The 20,221-nt window shown below is 36.8% G+C and overlaps 2 protein-coding genes across 9 annotated transcripts in view; both read left to right on the top strand.

The window, feature by feature from the left end:
* Nucleotides 1–20,221, top strand: part of Fhit (fragile histidine triad diadenosine triphosphatase) — a 1,032,375-nt gene that overhangs the window by 332,075 nt on the left and 680,079 nt on the right. Inside the window, exon 1 of one of the 8 annotated variants that reach the window (XM_090323251.1) lies at nucleotides 1,168–1,251. The exons of the other annotated variants lie outside the window; for them this stretch is intronic. The gene's annotated coding sequence lies outside the window, so the exon portion shown is untranslated. Of the gene's footprint in view, nucleotides 1–1,167; nucleotides 1,252–20,221 lie in introns of those variants that run through there. 8 annotated transcript variants of the gene reach the window in all.
* LOC150066629 (small nuclear ribonucleoprotein G-like) lies at nucleotides 12,070–14,374 on the top strand. The gene is made up of 2 exons (XM_090355302.1): nucleotides 12,070–12,078; nucleotides 14,189–14,374. The coding sequence occupies exons 1-2, from the start codon at nucleotides 12,070–12,072 to the stop codon at nucleotides 14,372–14,374; spliced, it is 195 nt and encodes a 64-aa protein (XP_090211428.1).

Below are 20,221 nucleotides of genomic sequence, written 5' to 3'. Positions count from 1 at the left end.
ACAGGTGTGAGCCACCAACACTAGGATGAATCTTTTATTTTTTCCATTTTGTTATCTTCATGTAATTGTACAAAGGAGGTGCTATTGAATAGAAAAATTTATGAGTACAATGCTTCGTGATCAGTGACACCCCTCAACATTCCCACTGTACTTCGCCTACTCTTTCCCTTACTTTTCTTAATTTTCTGATAGATATAATGAATTCTTGACTGCATTCTCCCCTACCTCCTCCCTTCATTGTTGGGCTCTGAGCTAGTCTTTCTAAAATTATACTATTTGAGCTCTCCATAGAGTGTATTATACTTCATTTAATTAAGTTGTAAGCACCTGTGTACCATCCAATGTGTTTACTAATAGATTTGTAGGCATAGTCTATCTGCCACAAATGAAGGAAACCATGTCACCTCTGTTTCTCTTAGTCTGACTTACTTTACTTATTATAATTTTTTCCAAGTCTTTCCATTTCCTTATGAATAGTACAACATCATTTGTTTCTGATGAAAGAATAGGATTCCATTTTGTATATATACAACATTTTTGATCCTTTTTCTTGATTTTCTTGGCCCATTCATCCACTGAGGGGCATGTGAGCTTATCCCATATCTTGGCTATAGTGAATAGCTAAGATATAATGAATATGGTTGTAATGGTGGCTTTACTCTAACCTTGTTTACATTCTATAGGAATCTTTTGAGAGGATATATAATTATGATTACAAGAATGTAAAGGGATTTGAGTATGCAAGAATGAAGGTCAAGTGTGGGTTTTGTTCTTTTCAAAGTGCATGAATTTTCAGCAAACTCTTTATAGGCCTTCCCAAGCCCCAAATTTTATCTATAAAATAACAATGTTGTTGTTGATTAATTATAAATATGTTATGATTAGAATATTTATTAGCTACTATAAAATAATTTCATAACTATAATTCATACTATTAGTAAACAATGAAACTTCTCTAGGAAGAGAGTTTGTGCAGGGAAAACAGAAAATGAGAAAACATCTTTCTATCCATACTTTCTCCCACCTGGATGTTTTTCACACTCACTTTAACTGGTTGTTTTCATCACAATACTTCCCTCTTTCCCTCATTACCTTGGCATTTCATTTCCTTTCCTTCTAGAACACATAGACATACTATGGTTCCACAGGCTCTGTTGTCTAGAAACACAAGAAATGAGATGGGAAAGGTGTGTGGTAATATAATTTTAGAACCAATATGTTTGTACAGATGGAAAACACCAGAAATACCAGGTAAATTTGAGTTTTACTATCTTACAGATAGTTCAAAGCACATTTTTCCCTGAACCAAATTATCTGAAATGAAATACAGTAGAAACGGCACAGGGGGACGATGCTGCACCTGTCCTCACATTGTTAGGTTCATTTGAATTTCACTTCCTTCTCTCCACAAGTATGGTAGCAGCTTGCAGTGCATTGTGCTCTGAGGTGGAAGCAATCGTCTTGCTCACTCCCCTTGTCAGACAAGCAGCGTTTTATGAGTGCGTACAAGGTCAAGGGAGCCTTGCACTTACTTGGCAAGCAAGCTACCAGTGAACAATAGCCCCAGCCCTATCACACTCAACTCTAGGTGACACATTCCCGAGCCAGGATTGCCTATGTGTTCAGTACAACTCCTGGACCCGGTGATACAATAAGGAAGATTTAGATATTTACCTACAGTTCAGGTGAGAAGCTTACCTTGCTGTGAGACTGTGCTGAAACATGCTGTAGGAGTGACTAAAAAACACAAAAGCAAAGATCCTCAAGGGCAAAGCTACCAGGTGGTTTGAGAACTCAACAATAGAAGACACTGTGGAGTGGGAAAGGGGAACAAAGAAGAGTAAAAGAATAAAGAAGAGGGGGGCTAAAAAGGGTTTTTCCCAAAAGTTAGGGCAGTGCCGGGGAGATCAAGGTGGAGATAATCAGGGACTCAGGAGACTGAGCAGCCTGCAAGGACTGAAGGAAATAAGAGTGGACTGGAGAGAGTTTGGAGAGCAAGCTCTGCTTGAATTGACAAGGAAGATACAAACATTGTGTTTAGCTAAGAAAATAGTGGAGAACAGGTATTTAGATAAATCTCTCAAGAATTTTTATTGTTAATTACAGTGAAAAAGAATAATTTGGTACTTGAAATGTTCATCATAGGTAGGAGCATTTTATTTGGAAAAAAAGAATAAAAGAAGGAAATATAAGAGTGAATAGTGGCTTGGTGTACTGGAATATGCCTGTAATCCAATATTGAGGCGAGAGAATGGTGAGTTTGAGGCCAGAGTATGCTATATAGTAGACCCTGTCACAAACAAATAAATAAAATGAGTAGAGGAATCAATAGGGAAAATGAAGGATAAAAATGGAGAACAAAGAGTTTTGTGCCATTAAAGAGAAATGCTTTTCGTACTTTCCATGTGATTTAATAATCATGGTTTGTATTACAAAAGACAATATGTTGTAAAAATCAGTTCAATACTTGGGCAAAGACTCAAAAAAGAGATTTCTCAGAAGTCAATAAACACATGACAAAATGTTTCACATTCTTGGCCATAAAGAAAATGCAAATCAAAGCAACACTAAAATTGCATCTCACTTTAATAAGATTGGCCAACATGGAGGATTTGAACAATAACAAATACTAAGAGGGATGTTGCACTGTTGGTGGGAATAACAGGTACATACTACCACATCCAGTTGTGATGATTCCTTTTCTTGGAGAAGCCTGGATCTTCCTTCTTAGATCCCATTCCCTTCACAGCACTAGTGTGCCTGGTTGAGTGAATGCCTTGGATCTGTCCCTCTGCTGGCCCAGTAGCCCTTGAGGGACATAATAGAATGTGTAACAAATACAGGCAGAAGGAGTGGGATATAGAGCAAAGATACTGCAAGTCAAAACTGGGAGAGCAGAGGGGAACTGCTAGTGCAGTGCAGCATATCTTCACACAGAAGCAGCAAAGGCCATGTATCCTGTGCATGCTAGAACCAGGGCTCACAGCTGTCACAGGTGGCTGGCGAAGACTCAGGGGACAGCCAGCAGGAACATGGTTAAAGGACAGTTTTGGATATGCCCTGATCTGTGGCTATTGGCATAGTGAAGTGGGATGTGGCCTCACCAGAGGGGAGACACCTATATGATTGGCTTTCAGCTTTTGTTTAGCTTTTTCTTGGTTAGTTGTAAGTTACAAGTCAGAGTTAAACCTTGGGGAAGCAAGCAGGTATTGGTTACATATGAATGTTTGAGGCCAGATTGGCACAGATATGCTGTAGCTGCCTAGTCTTGTTGCAAGGACTTATGGGTCAGTGTTTTGCATGCGATCCAACCATTAGCCACTGTATTGTCCATTATTCTATGGGCTAGCATCACAGTGAGCATTTTCACCCTGCTCATATGTGTGTATGCCACATCTTATATTATTTACTTTGCCATGTGGCTGATCAAATCTGAGTCCATCATAACACATTCTGAGTCATTCCAGGTGCCGTGTGCTCTCACGCGTGGTTCTTCAGTATCTAAGGAGACTAGCTTCTATACAGAAAAGTGCATAGGATACTTTGGTGGGGGGGTGGTCATGGGGCTTGAACTGGGTCTGAGTGTTGTCCCTGAGCTCTTCCGCTTAAGACTACTGCCCTACGATTGAGCCAAGCTCCACTTCCTATTTTCTACAGGTTATCTGGAGATAAGAGTTTCAGGTCCTTTTGTGCCCAGGCTGGCTTTGAACCTTGATCCTTAGATCTCAGCCTCCTGAATATCTAGTCATGGGCCACTGCACCTGACAGGATACTTTCTATAGATATAAACTTTTATAAAGACATCACCAGTTACAGTCCAAAAGCTTTTCTTTTGTGTTTTCTTTGACACTCTTCTCATTGAAGCTCTGGTTTTCAGAGAAGCCTAATTACTTTCATGCAGCATGAGCAGGCAATAGAGCATAGGGAAAAGCCATACCTATACATTTATATTACTTCAGGGAGAATATTTGGTCTTCGACATATTAATGCAACCTCCCATCTCATAAGTATTAGTTTTGTTTGTGAAGTAGAACTTGATTTTATTTCTGACCCATGGAAGAATGGGGCACTAGAGAAAAGGCACCAGGGCTGGCTCTGAGTTTTTAATTTTAGAGATGTCATCAGCTTAGAGCAAGATGGAGTGCAGCTAAACCAGCTATCTGGATAACTCTGCCTTTTCATACATGATAAGAATGTCATAAAGTCAAGATGGTGTCAGATACTTGTTGAGTGACAGCTGTCTCTGGTTAATACCGAGCTATAATGTTCCCTGACAGCATTTCTTTAATTCATTGAGTTATTTATCACTTTTACTAAGGGGCAAAGGTAGAAAGTTTCTAATGTGAATAGGGAACCCAGGGGCAGGGAAAAAAATTTTACTACTGGATGTTTTTCAATACTAAGTTCTGATCTGTTGTTCTCTAGTAACATCTGTGCATATGTAGATAAATGTTGTGGAGAACACTAGTATAAAAGAATTTCATGGACCTGGAGTTTGGTTTAGTGGTTGAGTGCTCGCCTAGCATGCACGAAGACCTGGGTTCAATTCCTTGGTACCACATACACAGAAAAAACTGGAAGTGTTCCTGTGGCTCATGTGGTAGAGCTCTAGCCTTGAGAAAGACCGAGCACAGTGCTCAGGCCCTGAGTTCAAGCCCAAGACTGGCAAAAAAAAAAAAAAAGAATTTCACATCATCTAGGCTACTGATGTTCATGAGATTATAATGTTTCTTCAATATAAAGCAATATTTTTCTGATACTAGCTGCTTTCATAATGACAAAAAAGATCTCCTATCTTTGCTACTGTCAAACAATAGTCTGTGATCTCCAGGCAAAGGGAGATAATATAGCTTGGCTTTGCCAACTGAAAATTACTAATCTAGACGAGTGATTCAAAGTGTGAATTCTGGGAGTGGAGGTGGGGTTCAAGTGGTAAAATACCAGCATTAAGTGAAAAAGCCAAGCAGGAGCATGAGACCTTGAGTTCGGAGTATACATCCTGATGAAGATGAATGAGTAGTATGCAATTAATGTTCACCATTCTCTCCAGAATATGGAGAAAGGCTCTAGTCTCCAAGATAACTTGGTGACAGGAAGACTGCTCATTATCTTGTCATTCTGAGCAAGACAAAGTTTGATGTCAGTCTTTGCTATTGCTTCAGTTCACTTCTGTGTCAGGAATAGCCACTGGGATATTGGCTGCATCTCAGGCACCAGAATCCTCCTTGAATCCTTATCAATGGTGTGGACTGTAGAGGATGGGATTTCATTGGTCTTTTAGTTTTTCCAGACCTAGGCCAACTTTCTACAGGTGACCATTTATCTTCTTGAATATTCTAGCTCCATTCTTTTGGTGAGCCTCAGTTACTATCTGGAGTTAAAGATTGTATCCTTGTATCCTAGTCCTTTTTTTGCTTCTATGAGGTTGTATTACTATATTCTGGCCATTGGGAATGAGGACAAGTGACATGAGCAACTGTGAAACATGCTGTTAGAGGTTGCAGGCCTTATTCTGCCTCCTTCCTGTGACCTGGGCAGTAGGCAGGATGTCTGACTGCTACCTTAGAGCATGAGAATAAGGACAATCCCATAGGCAAAGAAAGAGAATCTCGATGCAGCTTGGGCTTTTTGATGACTGTACAGTCAGCCATCAGACCAGTTTTGGCCTGCTGATCCCCATACACATGGAGAAATAAAACCAGGCCTAGTAATTTTTGTTATTATAGTAAAACGCATGATCTATGCTTCTAAAATATTATGGATTATTTCACACAAAATATGTCATATTTATTACTTATACAAATTATTTATATTTGCTATATGATATATTCTACTCTATTTTGATTGGATGCATAATATATACTATAAGTATTCCTACAGCCTCTAATTAGCGGGCATTTGGTTGAGATAAATCATTTTAGCAATCTTTCATTAAAGGATAATTTTGAAACTTAATTTTGCTTTCCTCTGTTTCCTCCATAAATTATAAAACTAATGCATTGGGATGTGATTCAACTGGCAAATAGGCTATGGATGAGAATAACTGAGAACCCAAATTGTTTATTCTTAATCATTACAATTCAGGGGGGATGTAAATATTAAACTTTCCCTAAATCTCTCTTTTGTCAAAGCCAAGTTGTCTGCACAGCTTTTGAAAATGTTCAGTCTGAGGTAGAGCTAGGTAGTTCCCTTCCAAACAGCACAAGTTAGAGCAAGTCAAAAATCAAATCATTCCTTTAGAGAAAGCACTCTTCCACTATGTATTTGAATGAGCAAACTGAAGAATGAATCTCAGCAGGCTCATTTCATTTTCCCACTTGCCATTTTCATCTCACTTCGTAGCCTGGCACATACAGAGCTACTTGCTCCAGTCTTCCACCACATGGGACAGCCCGATGACGTCTCGGACTATGAAATGTTTTCCTGTAAGGCTTGAACTTCATAGGCTGACTGTTATGCATATATGAGAGTTCCTAGAAAGTGGATTTATGTAGTTCAATGGCTGTCTTCCCTAGGTGATAGTCTTTAAGGAACTTTCTTTGGTAATAATGCCAGCTTCTAGGGGAAGGGAGGCTCCTTGCTGTCACAATAATGTAAACACCAGGGAAGAAAACTATGTCTCAGTCTGTTAAATCCATCATGTTCCTCTATGACTGTCTTTAATTAGGCTCTGGAAAGTTTTTGTAAGAGTAGGTGATCCTCAAAAGCCAAGAGCCAATTTGTAGTGGGGAAGATGGTTCAGGAAGGAAGAGTTTACAGCCTAGTACCACAAATCAAAGAGGAAATAAGGATTCTTTAACTCCCATTTCCTGCACAAGGAGCAAAAAAAAATGATTCTCCATTTCTACATCTTCCTCCCTTTGACACTATTATACTAAAATAAATCTTTGCTAAACTCAAATTTTTTTAAAAAAATACAAAGGAAAGGAGGAACAGAGTTCAAAATCTACCTCTGTTTCTTAATTTGAGTTAATCCAAATGAATGCTGCAAGTGCTGTCACTGTCCATGCAGAATAGCAGAACCTCTCTTCAACTTTCACCTTTATACCCCATCCCAAGGGAAAGACAGATAACATGCTGTTTCTTCCAGTAATCCTGAGGATGTTATCGATTTATTGTTGCTTTTCACTGAGTCCATGAACTTAGGAGGAAACAGGGCATAATGTATATGCACTTTCAGAAAACTGCCTTAATGTTGTAAATAATCTCCCAAACCATTAATGAGCCTTTTCAGAGGTGCCTTCCTTGCCATGGGGAAAGCACTTAAGTGCTAGAAATCCAATCAACAAATATTTAGTTTGTAGCTTCTGTGTGCTTGCTTAAAAATGTTATTCCATAAATAAGTCCCTCAAGGAAAATACATTAATTCAATATATATTATTGAGTATTCACTATCTGTCACTACAGTTCTGAAAGGAAAAAAAAAAGGAAGAGAACATATCATCAAATTAGGAGCAGCTAAGAGAAGGCCTTACCCCCAGAGAAACAGAGCACAGGACAGCAGAAAAGGAGTTACTACTAAACCTTGAGGGAATAGAGGAGACTAGTTGTCACCAAAGAATGGATAAAGGGTTCCCCAGCTTTCTGATTTTCACACAACACCACAGGTTCTTGAATTCCATTCATGTAAAACATCTCATGGCAGCTCAACAAAAAGTCTCACAAGGCAAAAATTTTAGGGAGAATTACTTTTAATACAAGAGAAGAAGAAAAATATGCAACAGAGGAAAATATTTCCTGTTCCCCCTATAGAAAAGGTATGTTAAAGATCAAAATACTGATTTCTATCTATAGCTTTTCTATTTTCTGAGCTGGGAGAAGACACATGGGCTTGTCCTCTCAAAACCTAATTCTTAGTCAGTGAGTCTATATGCTATGAGAAAGATATGTTTATTTTTCTAAAATAGAGAGATGTATCTGGGCCTACTTAAAAACACAGGGGCAATAGGTAAATTTCGCTCAGATATACATCTCTTTTCCATTTATCCATTCATGGATAATGAAGCTAAAACAGAAGATAAGATCAGTCTCCAAGAATAAAGCATTGTAAATAAGCTTTACCAAGTACAAGGGACTACCCTCTTGGCCACTAGTCACATTTTATAACCTGATAGATTTTTCTTTGTTTGTTTTGAGTGCTCCACCTACATAAGAATTTGTGATAGGCTCTACTCCAGCCTAAAGTGGGCTAGCAAATAGTTCCATTACAGAAGTAGATGTTGCCCACTTAGACCATCGAAACATGCCCCAGAGGCCAAATGAAACAGTAAGCCTTCTTCACCATTATGTCAGAGATACTGGTTTAGGGAAAGAACTTAATAGTCTCACCTTCAGTTACTTTGCAGCCATCTTGGAAGTTCAGAAGATTGTACTATTTGTTAGGAATAAATTACACTTACATTAACAATGCCTTATATGGCCAGTCCTGAGACAATGGACTCTCAGTTCTCATAAAGCCACATCTGACCACCTCTAAACTTGCCTGTGACTTGGGACTGACTATTTTAGCTTATGTATGCCTTTTCACTCTATTGAACCTGACATCAGTTTTGTATTTATGGCTAAATGAAGATGATTTGAAAGGTTGTCTGGTTTGCCTACTTACGGGACATGAGTGCCTTTCTCTGCTGCTTTTCTTTCCTAATGAACGTACCCTTTCACCACATTCACATTTTGCCTCAATTATTCTCATGTTGAATGAAAGAATCAAGTTTGATTAGCTGAGGTAAATTTCTCCTAACATACACATACAAATTACCATAGCAGCATCACTAGGTTATATAATCATAGGGTACCACTGAAGTATAAGTTTGTCCATACTGTACTTTCCTAAAACTTATCTAAGTAGCACATGACTGTAGTTTCTGACTAACTTTAAAATAAACACCAAGGCAGGTGTTTTTTGTTGTAAAACATTGCTGCTTATGATCTCCTGCTAGTTTGCCACCTGCTAAGCAGAACCTATGGACCCCAAAGAGCTATCGCTCTCAGGCAACTTCATCTTCAATATGTGAAAGCATCGTACCTGTGAATATTTTAATTGTAGCCAAACTGAACAATTATTCCCATCACTTTTGACATTAGGTCAATGTGAATTATTATCGCCAGGGGAGATTGTTCAAATCTGAGTTTTGGCCCACCCCTGAGATTCAGACTTAGTTTGTGAGAAGGTGCCTAATTAGAGAAGTCTATCTGCAGAGAATTCTAATGCAGAACCACTGCACACAACATTTTTTGCCACTCTCTTCCTACTTTCTCATTTCTCTTACTGTTGAGGAGTTTTAAATGTGGAACTTTTTAGATCCAGTCTCTAGGTAAATTGTTAGCTACCTGTCTCTTCTGAATTGGTAAATATGGGAAGAAGGAAAGGAAATAGATTTCCTCAAAGGTTAAAAGAATGGTTTCTCCAAGGTGCACAACTTGTGATGAGCACCAGATTATTTTGGACTTACTCGTTCCTGGCCTGTGTAGATAATGGGAGATGGTAATTTTTCTGTAAAAGCAAGGAAGAAAGATTTGAGTTACAGATAGCTCACCTTTGTGTTTATTTGTTTGACCTGAGATGAAATTTCTTTGTGCCACATCTGTGATATAAGACTGCCCTTGTGATCATGGTCACAGGATCAGAGGGTAAAAATGAAAGATAATATGCTAATAACCTATCACAGTGCTTGGTTCTTTGTAGAAGCTCAATAAATTAGCTATCAATAGCTAATAAATAGCTCAATAAATAGCTATTAATAAATGATAGCTAATTATGTTATAAAGGAGCAGGAAATAGAAATGGAAATAAGCAAATACATCTGCTTATCAGCTTAGACTTCCTTTAACTCAATGGACCCATTCGTTAAGAGATCTAAATAGATGTCTTCAATCTAGCACTACCTAACATTTGGCATGACCTTGATCAAACCATGACATTCCTTGAGACTTGCTTTCAAAATTGATAAAATGAGAAATTTTAACTGCATCGTTGCTAAGGGCCTGTTGATCTCCACTATTATGTTTTCCTCCTAAACTTAAGGACAAAGCAAAGCAAACATTTCTGAAAACCCTTTTCTTTAGTGAATATCAAGTGATTATTTTTCTTGTATCAGGTTAGATGGAAGAAAGTCTTTTCTATGATACATCTGAGATCTTAGGTGTATGACTGTTACTTAGATTTGTTTTTTCTGGATAACATTAACTCTTACTTGATAACTAACAATAGGATAAGAGCCTGGCATCCTTTCCTTCTGTTTGTGCCTATTTTCATTGTCTTAAAACTGGGTCAGATATCTAACTCTTAACTCTGAAGATAGGCACATTAATCACTCAAGCAGTATATGTTTAAAAACCTAACTTATCTCATTCCCTTTTAAGTCCACCTGCAGATTCCAGCTTTCCAATGAAGACTTCCAATTTGACCTCTTAAACTGTGGCTTCTCTATATCTCCCTGACTGAATTTATCTTACAACAATATTTATTGACAAATAAGGACTTAGCACCCTCTTAAATGTTCTTTTTTTAAAAAATTTCTAATCTTGCAAAGATAAAAGGAAATGGTTATTCTAAATGGTTTTGTTGGTGCTCGTAGTGACACACAAGTAAGACTACAGGAACAAATATAGAAAATAATAAATTCAAAATTATTTCTGTAGATTAGATTGTCTCTTGTAGTTTTGTGAAGTCAGGCTAGAAATCAGAAATGCTGAGAGCCTTTTGCCTAAAAGCAAACAAACAATTACTCATAAACATTAGGGCATTGCTAGATAATGCATCCTGAGACCCTTCATTCAGTAGTAGCAAAAAATAAAAAAGGCAATGGGCTGGAGGTTGTAGATAATGAGATAGAATTACAAAGAAGTGAAATGGTACCTTTTAGATCATAATTGGAATAAAGCTATGTGAGTTTTTTAAATTGTTTTTGCTTTTTTATGTTAGAAGAACATGTAAAATTAGAAGAAATGAAATAGGTTTTGGTAATCTTTTATATTTTAGGCACAAAATTTAAATAGCTTTGTCTCCAGTTAACTATATTTAATACAAAATGGAAGATACAATTGGTATTTCAAAGGAAACAGTGACTAAGAATGATTTAAAACCATGGTTGAGCCTCTATCTGCCTGTTTATGTTTTGGCTATCCCTTTCTACTTCTGAATCTACAGTTGTCTCACTAGTTTGTGTGTGTGCCTTCACATACGTGTGTGTGTGTGTGTGTGTGTGTGTGTGTGTGTGTGTGTTTCACTGATCTAAGATAAATGTCTTCATCTCAAGGTAATGAATAATGGTATGAGTAATGTAATGGTTAGTAGTATGGCTCTCAGAGAAAAACTAAAGTCATAATTTATAGTTTCTGTCTTTCTGTGGTACAAATATTACAATCATGACTAATAACTAATCACAGGTCATCAACCTGTGTCTATTGCCTTGCAAGATCCTGAGAAATGCAACAACCAGTTTGATAAGCATGATTGATCTGGCCCCAGCAAATGTCTATAAGAGCTTTTATAGCCCATGAAAATTCTGTGGGACTGTTCTGCAAGGAATGCGACCTGTGCCTATACCTGAGGGTGAGGAGATACTCCAAGGATCAGGAAAATGCCACAGCAAAGTAACAGCTTCTCTGATCTTTAAGATCCCTTCAGATCTGGGCCCACGTGTCTCATGCTTATTATCCTAGCTACTCAGGAGGCTGAGATCTGAGGATCTCAGCCAGCCTGGGCAAGAAAGTTCATGAGACTCATCTCCAAATAATCATCAAAAACTAGAAGTGGTGCTGTGACTCAAGTGGTAGACTACTAGCCTTGTTCTAAAGAGCTCAAGGACAGTATACAGGCCCAAAGTTCCTATATTCATTTAAAACAAGTTGCCAAAGAAATGAAAAATTCTTAAAAACACACTCACACACAAACCACTAAGAGAATACAGAACTTCTTACTTTCCAAATTACTTCCTTTCATATTTTTTGTCTTGATGGATTCTGGTATCCAGTAGAGTTTTGTTTTTCTGATACAGAGAGATCTCAGGAGTATTTATGTTATAAAGTATTATGGCTGGTGTTTATAAGGGCTGCTTTTTTAATCAGATGGATAAGGTTCCATCCATGCTCAGCCACTTATTGGATGGAGACAAAATTTCATCTTTAATTTTCTCAGAATTGTTTTGAGGTTCAGATACTTAAATCATTAGAACAAGATCTGACATATTGTTTATACATTTCTCCTCTTATACCTCAGGCCATTTCATCCATATATTTATTTATTTATCTTATGAATTAAGATTTTGACCTTTTAGTTTGGGCTGACAGAAATAAATATTTAACTCAGCAGTGGCATGACATATAATACAAATTCTTCTTATTTCACATGCTCTGTTTCTTGAGCATTGTTTTGACATGAAACTCAACACTAGTCTTCCAGTCTTACTCAGTGTTTTAATGTTTTAAACTTTTATCAGGTAAGAAAACTATGTTTCCATTTTTCTACCTACAAGTGGACTGCCCTTCAGAGGAAATGTTTCTGGTAAGGAGAGGAAAACCACTCTGTCAGTTAACATTATGCAAATATTTCATCTAATTTTTGCCTGTTGAAAGATGCTGTTAATGATCGTCAAGCATACTTCCAGTGGAGAGAGCTTCTTACAGTCTTCCAATACTCACACAAGCTACTCATTAAAACACAGAATTATTTCTTTATTTATTTAGTGCAGCAGTGGTGCTTGATCTTGGGACCTCATAATTTTAGTTGTTGTTTCTTTGCAAACATAATTTTATTCTTATTATCAAGAAGTTGTACAGAGGGATTAAAATTTCATGAGTCAGGTAATGAGTACAACTTTGAGGCAATGTCACCCCTTCTTTCACTTTCCCCTATTTTTCCCCTTCGGACCCTGTCCACAAGTTACAATTCATTTTTTAACAATGTATGTTGAATATCACAACTTTATTTCTTCACCCTTCCTTCATTTCTACACGGGCTAACTTAGAATGTGCTCACCAGTTAGCAATTCATTTTTCTGACAACATGAGATAAGCTTTGCTTTAATCAAGTGATTCACTACATTCGTTGTACACTGGCAAACTGGGGAACTTTAAAATAACCTGATTGTACCCCCTTGGGGATGAAATGTATGTAGCTATATTCTTTTTTTTTTTTTTGCCAGTCCTGGGCTTGAGCTCAGGGCTTGAGCACTGTCCTTGGACTTTCTCAAGGCTAGCACTCTACCACTTGAGCCTCAGCACCACTTCCGGCTTTTTGCTATGTATGTGGGGTACCGAGGAATCGAACCCGGGTCTTCGTGCATGCTAGGCAAGCACTCTACCACTAGGCCAAACTCCCGGCCCCTGTAGCTATATTCTTGATTCCAAGGTACAATCTGCACACAAGATTAAGGATCACTACTCAAAACCCTTACATTTTTAAGCAGATTCTTGTTTTTCAACAAGCTAAGCAGAAATCCTGTCCTGATCCTGGAGCTAGCTCTTCTTAGGCATGCCCAAGTGCAGCATCCATTGTCAGCCACTTATAGGGGAGTTCATCTCCGGGGAAATTTACTGATGCAATCTTATTTCATTAGCTTGTTAACAAAGAGAATCTTTTGAGTAGTAAATGAAGGCAATACGAAATGAATCTTTGATACTTCTCTTACTGTAAACCCCACTGACAGATTTTGATTATGGTCAGTAATCATTTGCACTTTGATAACCTCATGATCAAACACTCCAGAGACATGAAAATGCATCTGCATAGGATGAAGTTACTGCAGATTATTTTCTATGTGCTTACTAGTAGTTACATGCATGTTGATAATTTGTCTTCTAATTAAAACTCTGTTCCTTGTGTTTAATTCATTTTAGATATTTCATTAACTAATGTTTTATGTAAGTAAGAATTGCTATTGTTTCAATGAGTTGGAAGCAGCTAAAGGAAGGTTCATTAATTTTGTTATCTGTAAAGTAAAAACAATGATATTATCCCCTTCCTACAACTGCTCAGAATAGTGGAGGAAAAAAATACTTTTAAAAACATTTATTCTGTCAGCGTGAAGGAACCTGCAAATGGTTCTAAAGCATCTGTGAGCCCTGTGTAGAGATCATGAGAAAATGTCACACTCCTGAACTAAAAAAAATATATTCTATGAATGTATGCGAATATTTATTATATTAATATATATGTTATATGTAAATATATTATATATGAAAAAAGAAGCTATCATTGAAAATAAAAGGTAAAATACATTGCCAAGAGATATTATGGGGATTTCATCCCTTTATGAACCTTGGGGTAGATGAATGCATGAAAATGGCAAATGATGGGCAACAAAATAATACTGGAATGGGGTTAATACAAGGAAATAGTATTCAAGGCTTCATGTTAGAAGCCTTGGAATGAATTTAATAATAACTGTTCAGCAGAGAAAAACAAGTCCCCTCTCCAAAAGAAAAGCAGAGAAGATAATATGCATAAAAAAGCCTAGCAGTTACCAGGCAAATAGTCCACTGTTAATAATATTCAGATACTGCAGGGGTCAGGTTGGAGGGTGCTGGAATTAGTCTTTCTGAGTTGACGTTTCTTCTAGATTACCTATCAAATCCATGATATTTGGCAAGGTACTTACCATCTTTAAACTTGCATTCCCTTATCCAGAAATTTAGCTCTCTTTGCCTGGAGACAAAGGAATTCATTGAATACATATATTTCATAATCATGCATTTCATGTACTTAACACTATTCCTGGCATATGGTAAACACCTTTTCCCAGAGAGAAACTGAAAGAAAGAATGTGTGTATGCATGTGTGTGTGTGCATATGTGTGCAATAGAGAGCATTCTTGCATGTTCTCTGCTGAACTACCTGGAGTAGCCTGTGAGAAATATGATATTTCAGCCTCGACACCAGACAAATAGAAAAAAATCTGCATTAAAAATAACCTAATGATTTTTTTGATATGTGAGCATATCTGTTTTAGTCAATGAACCACAAACATACGGCATATTTGCAACCCTCAGGTCTATCCTACATCCATCCTAGCACTAAATCCTACCAGTGGAGATGGCAGGAATTGTCACAGACACAAAACTTCTAGTAGAAGAAGCTTACTGCATGGAAGTTTGACTTGTTTTAGCATGAGAAAGGCAGTGAATTGTCAAAACAATCCAGGAACTCTGGGCTCTTTTGTAGTCTTCAATCTAGTGAAGTACATTATTCAGCACTACAGCCCTGATTTCTTTCAGTGTCACGATATTGTATAGCTGGCTTTGTGCTACAAGAGGAAAGTGAAAAGATGAAACAGAAACTTGAGAGATAAAATAGGACTCATTATTAAAATGGAAGTAGAAGATACATAGGTTAAAAACAGCTAAGAGTAGCTGGGCATACTGGTAGCTCAGCCTGCTTTCCTAGTGACTCAGAAATCTGGGATCTGAGGGTCCTAGTTTGAAGCCAACCTGGAGAGAAAAGTCCCTAAGACTCTTAACTCCAATTAACTACCCCAAAACCTGAAGTGGAGACGTGACTCAAAGTGGTAGAGCACTAGCTTTGAAAGTTCAAGATCCACAATGAGAAAAACAACAGCAAAGGCAACAAAAAAACCCAGTTACATGTGTTACTGAGGAAGGATAAGAAGGGTAGAACATTAGATTATTGCTAACAATTCTCAAAAGGACAAGATTTCGAAATTAATAACAGGAAGTAGACTGAAAAAGCAGATAAACTCTTCTCTCCCATACCTCCTTTTTAATGTTGGTAAAAGATTGTGAGGATAAGGGCTATTTAAATTTTCCTTCTCCTTTGAAATGGTACAAAAAATATCTGTGAACACTTTATGGATGGATAAAGGCAAAAGGAATGGAAGGCACCTGTCCAAAAACAAGTCTAGATTTTCTATAATTATTGAAATGACATCAAAATTAAAATCTAAGCCCAATGTAACCTAAGCATTATGATTTTTAGTTTTTGATAAAATAAATTTATTGTAAAAAGAATTTTTTATTAAGTTTACTGAATTCAAAAATTCAATTATTTTATTTTATTTTGTGACAGTACTGGGGCCTTAACTCAAGGTCTAGGCGCTGTCACTTAGCTTTTCTGTTGAAGTCTGGTCTCTGCCACTTGAACCACATTTCTACTTCAGGCTTTTTGGTCGTTTATTGACTATAAGAGTTTCTAAAGGAGATTAGCAGAGGGAAGTTTAACTGCCTTTTCAGATTTACTTCCTAGTTTAATTTCTAGTCTGTCCTTTTTTTTGTACTTGTAAAGATTTAAAATTTCCTGTATCCTTACCTTTCTATTCTATCTCTAGTTTCATTTGAAATTTCAAATTTTAGAGCTGGAATAAGCCTTGTAATAGCCTATGACCCAGATCAGTCTCCTGGAACCAGGAAAAGAAAATGCAGAGAAACAGAGAGACAGAGACACGAAAGACAGGGAGAGGGGAAAGAGAGTGTGGCCTTCATAGGCTAGAAATGAAAATATTATCCTAATACTTTTGAAATTTATCTTAAGCATCACGTCTGCTCTTGCGCTGAGGCTGCTAGACATTTTCTGACTCATTACTCCAATGAATCATGCTCCATTTAGTGTAGTGGGGATGCATGGAGAAGAGGCCAGTTCCAGCTGGGAGAGGAAGTGACTGGCCAGAGTTTGTTGCATTTTGTTACCTGGGCTGTTAATTTGCTCAAAATATCAGCATGTGAATGTTCTTATGAAGTGTCTGGGTGATATCAGAAGACCTTGTCCTCTACTCTACAGAATATGCTAAGATTTCCCCTTCTCAATTTGAAACAAAGGATTCCCAATTTCCATATCTCCAGTTTTCTTTCTCCAGTTTCTCTAATGTAATAGACTCCATTATTATTTAAATATCTCTGTGTGCATATATATATTGTGTGTGTACATATATGTGTATACATGTATAGGTGTGAGTATGTGTGCATGTAATTTTAAAAACTGCTTCACTGAGATAAAGTTGAACTATCATAAGCTGAAGAAATTAACAATGTAGTTTGGATATGTGTGTAAAAGTTTTCTATGATCATTGCAGTGCAGATGGCTTTTTAAGGGAACTATAAGCATTGTCTTTAGCATTTGCAGTAAACATTACTTTCCCCAGTGCATTAATTTAGTCAATATACACATTATTTTTACAATCAGGAAGTTTTCATACATAAATAGGTTTGATTTTCCACTATATTCAGTTACACATGTGTGAAAGCCAGAACTGAAGACCTTTGATAGTGTCACTTAAAAGAATATTGAAAGTCAGACTTAAGAATACTTCTTTTTTTCAGTATTTACTTTCTTCACCTGAAATGAATTTCATGTTCAAAGATACTATATGAAAGAAGATATCTAAGAAATGCTTCCTAGGAATTAGCTCTTTGTAGTATGAAACAATGCAGATGGAAATGAGCCTTTATGAATATAGACTTATAAACAAAAATTTCTTGGGTTCTGAACAGTTGAAGCTGTTGATAGAAATTTCAACTACAATATTGTCTCTTCCAAAGGAACTACTTTAACTTAAAATAACTTCAGATGTAATAAGTAACTCATGAACTAATAAACAGTAATAGATCTTCAAAAATGAAAAATAAAATAACTTTAGAATTATTTTCTCTGAAATTATTTTAAACGCTTTCCTCATAAACAAAACAGGCTTCATGAATGTTAATATTTTTCATTTTTGACAAATTAAAATATCCAGGTAACTTACAAATGAATACTTTTTTATGTTAAGCTACAGTCTGAATAACAAAGAACAAATAATGTAAATAATTGTCTGTTGTATCATTTTAAAGGGTTATAGTTCTCAATCCCTTTTTATATATTTATATGTTGTCTGTGTTGGGTTTCCAAAATAGAATTGGAAAATACGTTGCACATTTTCACTGTCTTATCCTCTTCCAGAGTGACTTAAACACATTTTGAATTATACCTTTGGGAACTTAAAGGTGATCTTTTAACCTGAAGATCTTTACTATGAAATTAGAGTTACCTGGAATTATTGGAGCAATTGAATTGCTGGCAGGTAATGCTAGAATGGGAAAGCAGAAGACTGAAGTTTGCTTTTATGGAAGCTAATGAGTCATGTAATGAATCAAATGTCACTGTAAAGCTAACCTCATTAAGTTAGACTCTTGTTTTCATAAATGTTCTAGAGTAGCTGGAAAAATATATATCCCTTCAATTAAAATAAGTAACAAAACTTTCTGACCAAATTCAAATGTTCAACATGAATTTCTAAGTGGGTAAATAAATTTCTTATGATGACACGAGAGAGGTGGACTCTGCATCTTTTTCTCTTACAATTCCAATTTTTGGATAATTTGAAAGCGGATTCTGCCGTCAAATTAATTGCACCATTGATTACATTTTCAAGTGATTTATTACCAGCTGCCTTATCTGGTGTCCTTTTATTAAACATATTACTGTAGCCTTCATCTGAATATTTGTAATTTAGATATTTAGTGGGCAGTAATAGCATTAAACTCTGTTATTTTTATCCACAAAGAGAGCATAAAGACACAAACTCCTAACAGCATGAATGAAGAGGACATGAATATAGGTAGTTTCTTGACGTTTGGGCACCTTGTGCACTCGAATTTTTCAGGTTTGTTGAACTCTATGTCTTACGTTTGGCCTATGAGAATTTACTCCCTGAATTGGCTCAGAGGTCAGAATCAGGCAGGGCTAAGACCTGTGCTTACATAAACAACAGATAGTTGAAAAGCAACATACAGCTAAAAGAATTTTTTTGGTCCATCATGGGACTTCAATTCTGGGTCTGTGAGTTGTCCCCAAGCTCTTCAGCTCAAGATTTTTTTTTCTACCCCTAGAGCCAGAGCAGCACTTCCCATTTTTCTGGTGGTTAATTGGAAATGAGTCTAATGGACTTTTGTGCACAGCCTGGCTTTGAACCATGATTCTCATATCTCAGCCTCCTGAGTAGTTATGATTACAGGCATGAGCCACCGGCACTGGCTCATACAAGATAAGTTTTTAACCATATTTACATTTTTGTTTTAAGATAGGGATGTACATGTTGATTATACAGTTACTTCTGTCACTGGATGAGTGTGTGTGTGTGTGTGTGTGTGTATGTATGTGTGTGTGTGTGTGTGTGTGTGTATGTATGCAAAAATGTAATTATACCCATAATCTATAGGAAATGAAGAGAAGCATATAGGTTCCCAAATCTTCTGAACTACCTGGTAAATATATATTAGAAAAGTTAGCTCCAAAGGGATAGGTTTCACCTGTTTTCATCTCTGCTATGTAGAAAGCCTTTTTCCTATTACTTTACTATTTTAAATCTATTCCCCTGTCCCCACCCCCCACCAATTGAACCTTTCAGAAAAAGGTTTCAGACAGAGAATCTCACCTCACCTCTCACTTTGGAAGTAATAATGCCCTCACATTTTCATGGCCTTTACCAAAAAAAAGACCTTTCATTTATGTTTCACTTTCAATTGAAATAAATTGATTAACATTATGGAATTGTGTTTCACCCAGACGTTTTGAAACAAAAAGCAGCTTTTCTGATGTGGGAAGAGTACACATTGTCCCAGATTTTTTTATGCTCCAAGGACGCAGGGGCAGAGGAACTGTTTTATCATTACATGTTATTGAATCCTAAAGAAATATTGGGCTTCATTTCTCCCCTTTGCTTGGGTTTTTTTCCCCTGGAGAATTTCAAGACATCGTACCCTAGGCGTTTAGTAATGACACAGCTCTCTCTGGGACCCCTTTTCCTTTCTTTCCCAATGTTTCTCTCATATTTTCCATCTTCCCATCTTTTTATTTTGCCATAGGATATTTTCTGTACCTTGATTTCTACTTCTTACATATATTTAATTTCGTTTCACATATTCTGTATGTTTTAAAAAAAAATAAGCTAAACATACTGTTAGTTCCTAATGACCCACTTGCTTTAATACTGATGTTTTCTTTTTCATAACCCATTATGTTGGGGCTGCCCTTTCCCTCATTTGTCCTTGGACTTTGTATTGTCATGTAGATCCATCCAGAACCACTTCTCTTATCGGGTGAATAAACAACTTAATCTCAGCTTACAAATGCCTTATGTTTTTCAGTCTTTTCAAGAATTAAAAACTTGGATTTGTAAGTTCCCTTCTGAGAAAAATCTAATGCTAGTTGCTCTCAGTAAATGTTACTTCTCCTCTGTGTGGTAATCTTCTTAACTTCCACACTTTTAAGTGGACATCTTATTTAATCAAA

This window comes from Megascapheus bottae, chromosome 2 (assembly GCF_031878675.1).
Source record: "Megascapheus bottae isolate mThoBot1 chromosome 2, mThoBot2.hap1, whole genome shotgun sequence".
Classification (NCBI taxonomy): Eukaryota; Metazoa; Chordata; class Mammalia; order Rodentia; family Geomyidae; genus Megascapheus; species Megascapheus bottae.
Note: the sequence above shows the minus strand (reverse complement) of the source record. Positions and strands in the feature narration are given on the sequence as shown.